The sequence below is a fragment of the Zonotrichia albicollis genome, chromosome 31 (assembly GCF_047830755.1).
Source record: "Zonotrichia albicollis isolate bZonAlb1 chromosome 31, bZonAlb1.hap1, whole genome shotgun sequence".
Taxonomy (NCBI): domain Eukaryota; kingdom Metazoa; phylum Chordata; class Aves; order Passeriformes; family Passerellidae; genus Zonotrichia; species Zonotrichia albicollis.
In genome coordinates this window covers 5,444,601-5,458,511 of record NC_133849.1, presented here as the reverse complement: position 1 = coordinate 5,458,511, position 13,911 = coordinate 5,444,601, and the positions used below count along the sequence as shown (strand labels likewise).

The window sequence follows — 13,911 nt, the reverse complement described above, 5'->3', positions numbered from 1 at the left end:
CACACAGTAAAATTCCAGGGACCAAGTCCAAACTGCGGGGCCAGAGAAATCCCCTCTAGCCATGGTTAAAACGTGCACAATCTACACAAATCACACATCATCACTTTTAAACAGAATAAATTAATAAATGTCCTCACCCATGTTTCTCCATTTGTTCCACTACTCCACGGGGTGTTCCCTGCCCTCACAGCCTGCCCCAGCCAGTGCTCTGGGCCTCACCTGGCTGCTTCAGACACGGGTAGAACTGCCCCCGCACGCCGTGGGTACACTCACTCACTCACTCGCTCGATCTGTTTATACACCACACACTGACACGATTACAAACACACCAACATTAACCACACAATGCATTAGCCATACAATGTCAGGACACCACAAGCACACAAAGTTCGGGTTCACTGGGCTCACCCCAGAGTCGCTAGCGGCCGCTCCATTGAACAATGAACCCGTTCCCAGTCGCGCTATCAACCGGGAACCTCTGCCGCTGACCGTGCTCCTGGTCGATGGCTGCCTGCAAGCACAGGGACGAGGCTGTGCACTCAGATATCTCTGAGTGACTTATCAGCAGCACTATCTCTCCCGGGCCCTTTGACAGACATACCATGTATCTGCACAGCAGCAGGTCATTGTCTGTATCCGCAGGAGGCAAGCCGAGATGGAGCAGAGCTCCTCCAGGAAAATCCCAGGGAGCGCCCAGGAGTCCGTCCTCCCTTCCGCCCCTGCAGGGACAGTCAGTCTCCTAGCTGGCTCGCCAAAATGATTAGTGGAAAAAAAGGGGAAACTCCACAACTTTGTAAAAAGTTGCAAAGCCGGTATGTTTAGCACTGGACGCATGTGGGGACGCATTTTGTTCCCCCTAAAGGACACGCGCACCTTTGAGAATTCCCCCTTGCTTATACATATGCATATAGTCTCATTCATATTAATTTTACTGATTTCACGTTACAGGTTGCAATTAGTTTTTATTAGTCCTTGCCCTTGGCGCAGAGAGCTCTCTGGTCAGCCTCAGCCTTTGGCCCTGACAAAGGGGCGTCTGCTTATCTTGGGAGTTTGAATTCCTTCTCTTGGTCGAGGCCATTCTGTGAGCACAAGATTTTTTCTTTGATTTTTTTCCTCTCTTGTGAGAACAGGGAGTCTTAAGCACAGATAAACAAGTTACAGGCTCAGAACAGCACTTTTCACCTAAATCCAAAAATGCATTTCTATCCTGTTAAATTTCTACTTTGTCTCACCCATCCAAGGAAATATGTGCTCTGACTCCATGATTGTAAAGGCTAAGCAGATGCTTTATTCTATACTATACTACATTACACTATTGCTATACTAAATCTATACTAAATTACATACTAAAGAAAAACCTCTGACCCTTTACAGACAGTCACAACCCAGCTTTGACCTAATTGGTCTATCAGTCCAACCAACCATCACTACAGTCCAATTAACAAATCACTCTCGGTAAGCAATCTCAATAACACATTCCACATGTGCCAAACAACAGGTACAGCAAGTGAGATAAGAATTGTTTTCTTCCTTTCTGAGCTTTCTCAGCCTTTCCACCACTTCCCAGGAAAAGTCCTGTGAGAGAGAATTATGTCTCTATTGCAAGAAATGTGAATACCACAGGGATTTGTCCTCCCTGGTCTCCATCTGCTGCTCAGTGCCTGGGGTAAGGAAAGAAAAGGAGAGGAAGGAATGAGGAAGGAAGAAGGACAGAAAGAGAAGAGGAAGGAGCTGTGGACAAGGAGAGGATGGGATTTGCCTCTGTGCTAGAGGGAAGGGGAAGGGATCCCACCAATTCATCCCTGGCAGGACGGTGTCAGCAGTGGGGCGGTCCTGCAGCCAGGGGCAATGCTGGGCTGAGACACAGAACAGAGGAGAGGGGGAAAGGGGCAGTGACTTCTTCCTCACCTGCCTCAGTGTCCCAGGCCATCTTCCTTTTCCTGGCAGCCTCCTCCAGCTCCATCCAGACAAAGTTTGGGATTGACAAATCCTGGCTTGGGGGAAAAACAATGGGTGAGCCCTTGGTCCTCCTGCCCAAATACAGCTCCAGAAGTAACAGCCCTGTTCACAGTCAGGCAGGCCCAGACCCTGCTCATCTCCACCCTCCCCCACCCCTCCAGGCTGCCAGAATTGGCCTTTGTTGCTCTCCCCACTCTGATGCCAATGTCCCCCCACAACTGGTACCACCTCCCCAGCCAGTTTGCCACCGGAACCCTGCACAAGTCTCCAAAGGGGCAACTGTGTCTCACCCTTGGGGACCTGCAAGATCCAAACATCCCCTACCCTGCAAACAAATCCTCCCAGAGGCCCCCCCAGTGGAATTGGGGCAAGTTCCCCCTCCCTGCTCACCTGTGGGATCTGGGGGATCGATGCTGCCAGGGCCAGGGGAGCTGCAGACTCAGCAGGCAGGCAGGAAAAGCGTGGTTCTGCTGTGACTCCTCCTCTTCCTCCTCCTCTTCCTCCTGTTCCTGCTCCTCCTTTTCTCCATCCTCCTCCTCCTCCTCTCCTTCCTCTTCCTATTGCTCTTCCTTCCCTGCCCATTCCAGATCCCACCTCTCCCCCATGGCTGCAGCATCACCAGCATTTGAGTGGAGGGAACCCCCATGAACCCCCCAGGGATGGGCAGGGGGGTGGGGACCCACCCAGTGCGGATCCATTCCCCCCCAGAGCCCCAGGGAATCACTCCAGGAATCGAATGATGGGGACACAAATGGATCCCTATGGATCCGCTCTTTTTCTGTTCCATCCCCACCATTCCCTTCCCCCACTCATAATTCCTCCAACACAAAGCCCCCTCCCAACTCAGTTTGGGGACCCCATCCCTCTCGCGCTCTGAATCCTCTTTCCCCTGCTCTTCCACCCCTTCCCCATTGTGCCCCCAGCCCCAGCCCTCACCCCTGGGCTTGGTTTTGGGGGATGCAGGCCCCTCCTGCTCAGTCTGGAGGGTCACATTCCCCCTTTCCCTCTATTCTAGCAGCTCCTGGCTGCTTTTTCCTGGGAGGAATCCCTCAGTTTTGGGACGTTTGGGTTTAGCTTAGAAGTGTGACAGCTCTCTCTGGCTCTCCCCTCCCTGTTGCGGCCTCTGAGCTGCCCCTGACACCCTGGGGGTGCTGGGATTTCCCTCCTGGGGACACGGATGTTCATCCCCTTCCAGGAGCCCAATGCCTGGCTGGGGCTCCAGGTCAGGGGGTCCTTGATCAGCTGCCCCAGAACCTCCCCCAGGGTCTCCCAGCACAGCTGGAGCTGCTCAGCCTGGGGTCCCCAAAGGCCTCAGCAAGACCCAAGTCCCTCCCAGGAACCCTCAACCCCCTCAAACCCAGCATCCCCCACACCCCCTGCAAGTTCCCCCATGGCACCGCCATGGCCATGTCCCCACATGTCATTGCCCATGTCCCACCATGTCCTCACCTATGGCTGTCTCCCCACCATGTTTCCATCCCTGTCATTGTCCCCCACATCTCCATCCATGCCCGTGTCCCCCCATGTCCCCACAAATGGCCGCATCCCTGTTAATATCCATGTGTCCCCAAGTCTCTCTCCATGTGTCCATGTGTCCTACCCTGACCACACCCAAGTCTTAGTTCAGTGTCTGTTTTTACCTCAATATTGGATATTTTAAAGGGATAAATAGAAATTAAAACAAAATCAAGGCCAAAAGAAAAGGATTTCCTTGTCCGTACCAGCTGAGGATCCACTGCTTAGGTGGAAGGGAAGAACCTTTTTTGGTGGGGTTTCTACCCCACTGTCTCCAAAATCTTGGTCTTTTCCCTAGTTTTTCACCATTTGGCTACAGAAGACACCCTTGGGCAATAGGAAATTAAAATCATGGAATCCATGAAGTTGGAAAAGACCTTGTCCTGGTTCAGGGCAAATTTGGGAGAGAACCCACAAAGGGGTTCCTTTAAGACAGCAGATTCAATTGGCCCCTCCCCCAACTGGTTCGGGAAAAATAAAATACCTCCTTGGAGAAAAGTGGAAAAACCTGTTTATTAAACAATAAAACCTAAATAATATGAAATAATAAAACCTCTTGCCGCTCTAAAAGAGACACAAACTCACAAAGTCCCTCCATGGTCTGTAGGCTCAGCTCACTCAGTCTCTTATCAGTCCCTCCGATGCTGGAAATGTCCCAGGCCAGGCCCAGCCCGGTGGGCCACAGGTGTGAGCTGCCCGTGCTCTTCTGGTGTTCAGGCCAGAGCAGGTTTAAACAGGTCCAAGAAAGGGGAAAAACCCCACAGTCCAAAGAACTTGTTTGGTTCAGCTAGATAAAACTAACTAAAAGGAAAGGAGAGCTCTGTCCCGCTGTCTGTCCATCCGCAGACAACACAGTGCAGGAGCACGAATGTGGAGGAGTGAGTGTGGTTTCTGAAAACAAACTCCGTGCTTCTTCTCTCGCCCTTCACTCTCAGGACAAGTCTTTTCCCCAGTGTGGATCCTCTCGTGTTTCCTCAGGCCCCAGCTGTATCTAAAACTCTTCCTACATTCCACACATTCATACGGCTTTCTTCCTGTGTGGATCCTGTGGTGCTGCATCAGGTGGCCCTTCTGGCTGAAGCTCATCCCACATTCCCCACACTCAAAGGGCTTTTCCCCAGTGTGGATCCTCTGGTGTTCCCTCAGGCTGGAGCTCCAGCTGAAGCTCTTCCCACACTCCTCACACTCGTAGGGCTTTTCACCAGTGTGGATCCTCTGGTGTTGCATCAGGATGGAGCTCTGGTTGAAGCTCTTCCCACACTTCTCACACTCAAAGCGCCTCTTCCCAGTGTGGATCACCTGGTGCCTCCTCAGGCTGGAGCTCCAGCTGAAACGCTTCCCACACTCCTCACACTTGTAGGGTTGTTCCCCAGTGTTGATCGCCTGATGCTCGATCAGGTGCAAGCTCCAACTAAAACCCTTCCCACATTCCAAGCACTTGTGTGGCTTCTCCCTGCCATGGGGCTTCTCCACCAGCTCTGAGCTCTGGCTGGATCTCCGGCCGCCTTCCTGGCTCAGGGGGGCTCTTTCCTCCCCACAGCTCCCTGGGCTGCGTTTGCAGCCCCTCCTCGTGCAGAATCTCCAGGGCTTTTCCTCCTCCTCCATCCAGCCACGCCCTAGGAATGAAAAATCCTGGTATGGGGAAAAAAACAAAATGAGAGTGTCTTCGACTGCGAGCTCCTCCTTGCCCAAGTTCATCTCATTAAGTCATTGGGCATCTTGTGTCTCTAAGAACCTCCAAAACACCAAGATTCAGCACAAAAGTCCTCCAAACATCAAGACACAGATCAAAAACTTCCCAAACATCAAGATTCAGCAAAAGCCCCCTCCAAAATATAAAGATTCAGCCCCCACAAAAAAAACAAAGCACCAACAATTAGCCCAATAAAGCTCAGAAACACCAAGATTCACCCTCTGGAAAATAGTGGATCCCAATCCCCGGTCATCTGCTGCATGTGGAGCGGGGGCAACACTCCTGGGGCTGGGGTCAGAGGCTGCAGATAGAGGGAGAGGTGGAACCTTGTCCTGCTTCCTCTTCCCGTTCCTCCTCCTGTGTCCCTACTCTTGCTCACTCCTCTTCCTCCTGCTATTCCTCCTTCTCCTGCACAATCCCACCTTCTCCTCCACATGCATTGTTTGACCCTTTTGTTCCTCAACCCTGCTTCTCCTTCCCTTCTCCTCCTGCCCCAGGCCCAGCACACACTGCTGGCTCCCTCTTCCCCTCAAACCCACAGCATCCCACGGCAGGGGCAGGTCGGGCTGGGGCAGCGCTGGGCTCTCGGCCGCTCCCGCCCGCACTCGGTCCCCACTGCAGCCGCTCCCGCCAGGACAGCGCGGGGGGGCCCGGCCTTGGCGCTGCCCCACTCCCACCTCCCCAAATCCCCCTCGCATTTGGACAACAGGGCATGGATGGTGTTGGTGTGCTGCAAAGCGATTGCGTGAAGGGGAGTGTGCAGCAATATGGTAAAGGCAAGAAGCTGCAGGAGAAATCTATATGGGAAGGAAAAGGATGACGGAAAAGCTAAAGAAGAGAAAAATACTGAGGGGATTGGGATGTTTATCCAGCAGGGTCTCAGCCTCAAAACTTGTCAGCTGATCCAGATCTTTTGTATCCCCAGTTTCCCGGCCAGGAAAACAAGGAGGTCAGGGTTTCAGGAGGTTTCTCTGTGGGGGGCAGCGGCAGCACCGGGCGCAGAGCTGCGGCACCGGGAGCACGGGCTGGGGGCCTGTGGGGAGCTGCGGGGCCGGGCCGGGGCTGTGGGGCAGCCGGGGCTCAGCGCCGGGCGCTGCCTGACCCCACCAACCCCGGGCACGGCTGGCAGCGGCCCCCGGCCCCCAGGAGGCTGCGGGACGGCCCGGCCGCTGCCCGGCCCCGTGCAGCTGCCGGCCCTGCCCGCCGGGGGGCGCCTTTGGACACTGCGGCAGGACAGGGAGCGGCTCTGGGCTATGGGCTGGGGAGGGCACCCTGAGCATAGGGAGGAGGAGCAAGGAACACCTGGGAAATGTGGAATGTACATTTTAGCATGGAGATTATCTTTTAAGGCTTTTGTTAGGTTACTGGAAATACAAAAGGTTTTGCAGAAAGCTCAGCAGCTGTCAGAGGATGAGCACCCACAGGCACTGAGGGGGCTGCAGGAGGGGCACAAGAAGGCCCTGCAGCACTTGGGCACAAAGGCACAGCAGGTGAGTGCAAGAAGGGAGCAGCAAAAGGCCAAGCTGAAGGCAAAGGCCAGGGCACAGTTCCTACAGCCCCTGAGAGATCAACCCCAGCGCCCAAGGGGGCCCCAGCACCCAGGGCACGGGCTCGGCCACAAGCACCTGGCACAGGCATTGCCCTCCTCGGCAGGGGAGAGCCCACCCAAACAGCCCCTGGCAAGGAACCAGGGCTCCAGCTGCAGGGCACAAGGACACTGCAAGCACAGACAGCAGCACCCTCAGCACCAGCAAGTCCACCCCTTGATGGACATGGATTGCCAGGGCTGGCACAGCTCCCATCACACCAGGGATCCTCCACACTGGAGCCCTTGAGAACATTCAGGTGGGTCTGCATTGAGAGGAGGCATTTCCTGATGGACACAGGGGCCTCTCAATGCACTCTGAATCTTAGACCTAAAGGGGGAAAATGCCAAAAATGTCTTTGATTATTCATGGGATTAGTGGGAAAGATGTGTGGTTTTACTCAACCACTGTTAGCAGATGTGGATGATGGGTTTAAAATGCATGAATTTTTATTTGCCCCTAATTGTTATCATGATTTACTGGGAAGGGATGTGATTGCTAAACAGGGAACGCAAATTAATATTATAAAAAAGGGATACAGAGGCCGGTTCTGTTGTACCTCTGTGTCAAATGTCTGGACAGGCCTATGCTGAAGTGAACCCAGAAGTGTGGGCAGCCCCAGGGAAAGAGGAAAAATTAGATATGGAGTCTCTCCAAAGCACTCTGAAGCAACCAGAACAAGTGGTGTCCAAATGCAAGGCCCTGTTCCAGGGGAGGGAAGGAAGGGGAATCAGACACAGCGCAGGTCACCGCCCCATGCTCAGCTCAACCCGCGCAGCTGTGGGTGCTTGTGAGAGCCTGGCACTGAAATGCCCTGAGCAGGAAGGCTTCAATATCTTCTGCTGACACCATGGCACCTAACAGGGGGGCAAAAGCAATTCTCACTGCTTCAGCAACCACTGGAGCAGATATCAAGGCATATTCTCCCACAGGAAGCTGGGCTGGCACAGAGCCTGCCCTGGCACTTTGCTGCTGCCAACACCCAGCCAGGACATCGGCTCCTGCCCAAGGAGTGCAAAGCAGCACCACTGGTGGCCAAGGGGCCCATGCCAAGTGTTCCTGAGGCCAGAAACAGCCGTCAGCACAGCTCAACACGGGGGGACCCCTCAGCCTGGCCACAAGGGCTTTGAAGCCCCGGAGATTTGCACTTCCCGCCCGCAGCAGGAGGATGGGAGGCCGCCCCTGAGCCTGCCCTGAAGGCAACGCAGCAGCAGCCAGGGCTCCACAGCGGGCCAAGCCCCTGTGCCTGCCCACAGATCCTCGGCTGCAATCCTCTGCAATCCTGGCCACCCTCCTCTGCCATCTCCAGCCACTGGGGCCAAGCCTTGCTGCCACTGCTGCAGCTTCAGTGCTGCCTGGGCCTGCACTGCCACAGCTGCTGGGGAACACCAGGGCACAATTCCACTCTGGGGCTGACACCCACACTCTGGGCTGCCTGCCATTGCACTGCTGCAAAATGAACCGATTTTGATTCTTTTAAATCTTATTTCTCTACTCAGGCTTGGTTTGTCTTTGCCTTGGGGAAATGAATTTTAAAGCTTTTATTTAAGGGGTGTTACACTGCTCAATGGAGATGAGTTTAACACCTGAACACACTGGGAACAGCACAAAAGACACCCACAGATATAATGACCAGCAACAAAACATCAACATTGCCCAGCAGCAGGAAGAGAAGCTTCATTCCAAGCAGCCTCCAGAGGAGCTTTAGAAAGGCAAATAAACACTGCTGGGCAAAGTGTGGACAATGCACCTGGGTCTCTTGCCTGGGGCTGATTCCCTCTGCCCCTCACCCCAAGCTCTGCCTGCTGGCACTGATGGAATTTGCACAGCTCAAGGCAGAGCCCAGGGGGAGGATATCTGACCCTGCAACACAAACGGGTGAAGCTGCAAAGGGAAACAGCACATGGAGAATGTTGGGAAAACTTCACTTTAAATAATTGGGGGGAATCAGCCCTCTGCCCACTCCAACATGTGCTGGCACTGTCTGTGTTATATAGGGTGGATTAGAGCACTGGGAATTTTTTGCTGCCAAAAATTCAAGGAAATCAGTTGGGAATCCAAGGATTTGATGATTTAGTTAGACAAAAGCAGTCAATTGATGCAGCCCTGGCTGGAGAGAGCGGCCAAAATTGGGGAAAAGCTGAAAGGCTACCAGAACAAATCCTACAACACCATGGACCACACCCTGGGAACCCGAACCAATTCATATCAGGAGCCACAGAACCCATTTCTCATTTCAATGGCATCATTAGATTACAAGCTGCCCTCACAATAATAACCAACCAGACAGCTCCAGCTCCTGACATTCCTGCTGACCAATCCACTGAAATGAGGAACACAACACTTCACCATGGGATGGGATCAGATCATCTGTTAGCAGAAAAAACAGGAATTTGTGGAAAATTAAATGACTCAAACTGCTGTTGGCAAAGAGATGACAAAGGAAAAGTGGTGAAAAAAAAAAAAAACAACATCAGAAACAAGAAAGCAGCTCATGTATTGGTCCAAACGTGAAAAGGATGGGAATAGGTCACAGTTTTGTGGCTCCCTGGCAGACCATGGGTTAAACGAATGCTGTTTCTCCTCTGATGTGCTGCAGCAACTCTCATCTTTTTACCATGCTCCACACCTTGAGAGTGCAGCTCATTCAGAAGCTGAACGAGGGACCAGGGACTCATAGATAAGGAAGTAACTGGCGAAACCACCAGCTTCAATAAATGTTACTAATTAACATGGATTTTGCTCACAAAAAGACCCGCAAAATTCCTGAACTTCAACAAGAACAAAGACTTAACAGAGTCGTGAATATCGGCAGTTATACAAAAGTGGGATTGCACATTAACGAGGACATGCAGTTGGCGGATCGGGAGGTCTGAACCTTCCAAGCACCTCAGCCAGTGGGCAAAGGGAGAGGGAGATGAGGCCAGGAAAATGAGGATAAAAAGGAGGCTGCGAACTACAACAATGGCAGAGAGCGCACGGCAAATGCCCCTCGGCCTCTCCCTCTGCTCAGCAATAAAGTCACTTTTACAGGACTCCTCTGTCTCCTCTGGGCACACAAACCTCCGGCCGCGGGAATTTCCCCGCACAGCCCCGGGCACGGGGCAGCCCCCTCTGTCCCAGCCACAGCAACCGGGCCGAGCCAGCGCTGCTCCGGCAGCGGCTCCTGCCGAGGCAGCGGCCGCAAGGAGACCGCGGGCAGCCGCTCCCGCAGCGCCCTCACTCCAGCGGCAACACGGGCCGGACACGGCACAACCAACCCGCCCGAGCCCCCTGCCGCCCCCGAGGCCCGCAGCCAGCCCCGAGCCCCCGCACAACCCAGCGCGGCTCCCACCTGCGCTGCGGCCGCCTCCGAACTCCGCCGCCGCCTCACCGCGCTCCGGCAGCTGCCGCCACTCCACGGCCCGCAAAAAAGCCCCGACAGTGGCGCCGCTGCCGAGCCACGGCCGCCCTCAGCCCGCCACCGGGGCCCTGCTCCGCCCCGCTCCCACCAATCGGCGCGCCGCAACCACGACTGATGGCACCACGGCCCAATTCCAGCCAGGGGCGGGCTCTGCACACGGCACAGCCCCGCCCCTCGCTGTCAGGGCGCCCGGGCTGCGTGAGGGCACAGCCGGATAGCAGGAGGAGGGATGGAGCAGGAGGAGCATGTGTTGCTGCCCCCGGATTCCGCAGTGCCCCGGGTCGGGACGAGCTCCGTGCCCCGCTCCAGCTCCACCTCCCGTTGGAGGATCCGCGCTGGATCATCTCGGGTGACCCACAGGGTCAGAGCCCCCCGTGTTGGGAACACACCTGGCTGGGGGTCCCACATCTTCCTGGCCCCCCCGTGGACACCTCGATGAAGGCCGGGTGATCCCCGCTACTTTTCCTGTTTCTGCTCCTCTCCTCATCTCCCCCTTCTCTTCCTCCCGCCTCTCCTCTCCCGGTTCAATGGCTCCTCCCGCTCCTCCTCCCACCTCCTTCCCCTCATCGCTCTCTCACGTCCCCCCCTCCTTCCTCCTTCTCCTTCGTCCTCTTCCTCCTCCCGCTCCCCCGGGCCCAGCCCCACCCTTTGTCCCCCTCCCTTCGCCCAAATCCGGCCCATCGCCCCCCCCCCCCCCAAACCCCTCCCCATCGCTCCCCAATAAACGGCCCTGGGCCCAACTGGGAAGCTTTATTGGGAGCACTGGGAGCAGGCACTGGGCGGGTGCAGAGCTCCAGCGGGACTGGGGGAGAAACGGGACCCCCCCAAAATCAGCGGAGCGGGGACGGAGCGGGGGGTCCCGGCCGGGCCCGAACCCACGGGGAGGGGCTGCGGCGGCCGCCGGCTCAGGAGCTCTGTGGGCAGAGAAAAGGGGGTGACACCGGGCTGGGGGCCCCGGCGGGAGCGCACACGCTCCGCCACGGCGGGGACGCCACCCCCAGCACCCGCCCTGACCTTCTTGCGCAGGGAGAAGCCGAGCCCCAGCGCCAGGAAGACCAAGCCCAAGACGAAGCCCATGATGCCCGTCAGCATCTTGCTGCGGGCGGCGTCCGGCGGCATCTCTGGGGGGTCTGCAGGGCTCAGCACCCCCAAAACCTCTCACCGACACCCCGGGCCTCTCCCAGCGCCCTCCCTGTGGCCCCCAGCCCAGCCAGGAACCACTGAAACCTCCCCGCACTCCCTTCCCAGCCCCTCCAGGACGCACCAAGACCCCTCCCAGTCTCTTCCCCGCACAACCAACCTCAAGCCAACCCCCGCTTTGCCTTTCGCTATCTCCTTCCAGCCCATCCAGGCTCACTCAAACTCCCTCCATTTACACCCAGCACCCCCAAACTCCCTCCCAGTCACACCCAGTGCCCCCAAACTCCCTCCCAGTGCCCACCAGGACACCCCCAAGCCCATCCCACCCTCCCCAGCATTCCCGAAACCCCTTCCCAGCCCTTGCCCAGCCCCCAGCCCCTCTCCCAGTTCCAGCCCAGCTCTCTCCAGCTCCCTCTCAGTGCCTCCCAGCACAGCCCAGTGGCTCTGCCAGCGCCCCCAGGGGCTCCCCCGTACCCCAGTGCCGCCTCAGGGGCTGCTCCAGGCTGACGTGCTCCACTTGGCAGGTGTAGCGGAGCCCGCGCCGGGGGGGGGTTTCCAGCAGCACCAGCAGCTGGTAGGTCCAGTCCCCGTTGGGGACCACGTCGGTGGCCACCACGTGCTCCGAGAGCTCCTGCTGGCCCTGGAACCACCTCACCTGGATGGCAGCAGGGTAGAAATCCATCACGGAGCAGAGCAGGCGGCCGGGGCCGGGCTGGGAGCTCGACGGGGGCACCAGCGAGATGGACACGCTGGGGGACACTGGGAGAGACAGAGAGAGAGCGGAGATGGACACGCTGGGGGACACTGGGAGAGACAGAGAGAGAGCGGGGATACACTGGGATCAGCTGGGGGGCACTGGGAGAGAGAAGGGAAGGCTGGGATGGGCTGGAGAGGGACTGGGAATAGAGTGGGAAGGACTCGGAATGGACTGGGAGGGACTGGGGACAACTGGGAATAGACTGGGAATTGACTTGGAGAGCATGGATGAGACTGGGAAGGACTGGGCGGGGCTGCGGTGCACTGGGAGGAACTGGAAATGAAGTGCGCGGCACTGCGAGGCCGAGTTCAGCACGGGGCACTCGTCGCTGGGGATCTACCTAGGAACAGAAGAGCCATCAGCGGTACGCGATCTCATTGGCTGGGAAGCGTCAGCTTAATGCGTCGCTGAAATGGACGCGGGAGGGAGCGCTGGGGGGCACTGGGAGGGAATGGGGGGAACAGGAGGCCCCGGGGATGGGCACAAGGAGGGCTGAGGGCTCTGGGCTGATTCCCAGGGAAGTTTTGAGGGGCTCCAGGGTCATTGGGAGGGCAGGGACCGAGGGGACACGCTCTGCCCCGCGCTCACCTCGGCGCTCCACGGTGATCGGGGCAGCAATCTCGTAGTTGTGCCGGCACCTCTCAACGTGAGCCCGCATGAACTCCATTACAGCCGGGTCGCTGTTCCACTTCTTGGCATTCTTCTCCCCTAAGGGGGTGAACCCCACAAAGTGTCCAACGTCGCTGTCGAACGTCACGAACTGCTCCCGGTTGTAGATGAACCTCACCACCAACCTCACATTCTCAGTGCCGTTAATGAAGAGACAATCGGCCTTATGCATCCACTGGAACACCCCTGTGAGTGCAGCACACAGCTCAGGGATGTGCCCCCCTCAGCAACCCCAAGCAGCACCCCCAGAGCTCCGGGGGCCACCCCGGATCCCCACTCCGCACCCCCTGTGCCCCACGGCCGCCACGGGACGCTCCTGCCCGCGCTGCCGCTTCCTCTTTGCCGCCCTTCCCCCATTTTCCCTTCCACATCCTCTCCCCTCCCACATCCAGCCACTCCCAAATCACTTTTATGGCCCAATTTCCCCGCAAATCCCCCAATCTCCGGCCCCCTCGGGCTCAGTTTTGGGGTCATCCCCTCCCCTTTTCCCCCCTTCTTAACCGTCTCCCACCCCTCCCTCCCCTCCCCTCCCCTCCCGCCACCCCTCAGCCCCTCCCGCTCTCCCTTTGGGGGGTCCCCTCCTCCTCCCTTCCCATTCCAGGCTCCCCCCTTCGCCCCCTTTTCCCCCTTCTCTTCCCGTCCCAGCGCCTTCGGCCCTCCCGCTCACCCGAGAGCTCCGCGCCCGCAGCCGAGGGGGCTCCCAGCACCACCAGTGCCACCAGCAGGGCCCCAGCTGCCGCCCCTCGCCCCATGGCCAGGGCCGGGCAGGGAGCAGCAGCCCCAAAGCAGCCGCGCTGCGCTGGGAGCGCCAGTCCGGAGCAGGGCGGGCTCGGCAGCGCCGCGCGCTCTCATTGGCTGCCGCCGCTTCTGGGCAGCTATCGGCCACGGGCTCTGCCCAACAACCGATGAGGCAATCCAATGCCCCGAGCTCTCATTGGCTGTGCCGCCTTCTGCCTGCGCTCCCATTGGCTGAAGCCTTTCCGGGACGCTGCAGCCCCAGGCTGGGGGTTTTTTGGGGAGGGGGAACCTTGGGGCGCTGTGGGGGTGGGGGCGGGGATGGAGAGACGGGGGCTGTGCTGGACCAGCCAATCAGAGCCGCTCATTTCACATTTAGCCCCTATTTTTGGGTTACTGAGCTCGTTCAGGATTTTCTGCTCGGACCCCTTGGTCCCGCTGTCCTGATTTGAAA

General features: G+C 57.4%; 3 protein-coding genes across 9 annotated transcripts in view; 1 reads left to right on the top strand and 2 right to left on the bottom strand.

Annotated features, from left to right (window-relative positions):
• LOC102061417 (uncharacterized) overlaps positions 1-13,911 on the top strand; it is a 236,416-nt gene that overhangs the window by 71,936 nt on the left and 150,569 nt on the right. The window lies entirely within an intron of this gene.
• LOC141725874 (uncharacterized) lies at positions 3,968-6,286 on the bottom strand. Its single transcript, XM_074530036.1, has one exon. It carries the CDS (start codon positions 5,170-5,172, stop codon positions 4,276-4,278), a length of 897 nt encoding a protein of 298 aa, XP_074386137.1. The 5' UTR covers positions 5,173-6,286; the 3' UTR covers positions 3,968-4,275.
• LOC141725864 (class II histocompatibility antigen, B-L beta chain-like) lies at positions 10,887-13,551 on the bottom strand. 7 transcript variants are annotated; one of them, XM_074530022.1, is made up of 5 exons: positions 13,390-13,551; positions 12,642-12,908; positions 11,771-12,100; positions 11,171-11,286; positions 10,887-11,070 (listed from the first exon to the last, which is right to left on the bottom strand). In XM_074530022.1, the coding sequence occupies exons 1-5, from the start codon at positions 13,472-13,474 to the stop codon at positions 11,062-11,064; spliced, it is 807 nt and encodes a 268-aa protein (XP_074386123.1). In that variant the 5' UTR covers positions 13,475-13,551; the 3' UTR covers positions 10,887-11,061. The 7 variants fall into 7 exon arrangements, with proteins under 7 accessions (XP_074386123.1, XP_074386124.1, XP_074386126.1 ...); XM_074530023.1 differs by having other exon boundaries at positions 11,771-12,055; positions 13,390-13,545; XM_074530025.1 differs by having other exon boundaries at positions 11,171-11,277; positions 11,771-12,055; positions 13,390-13,545.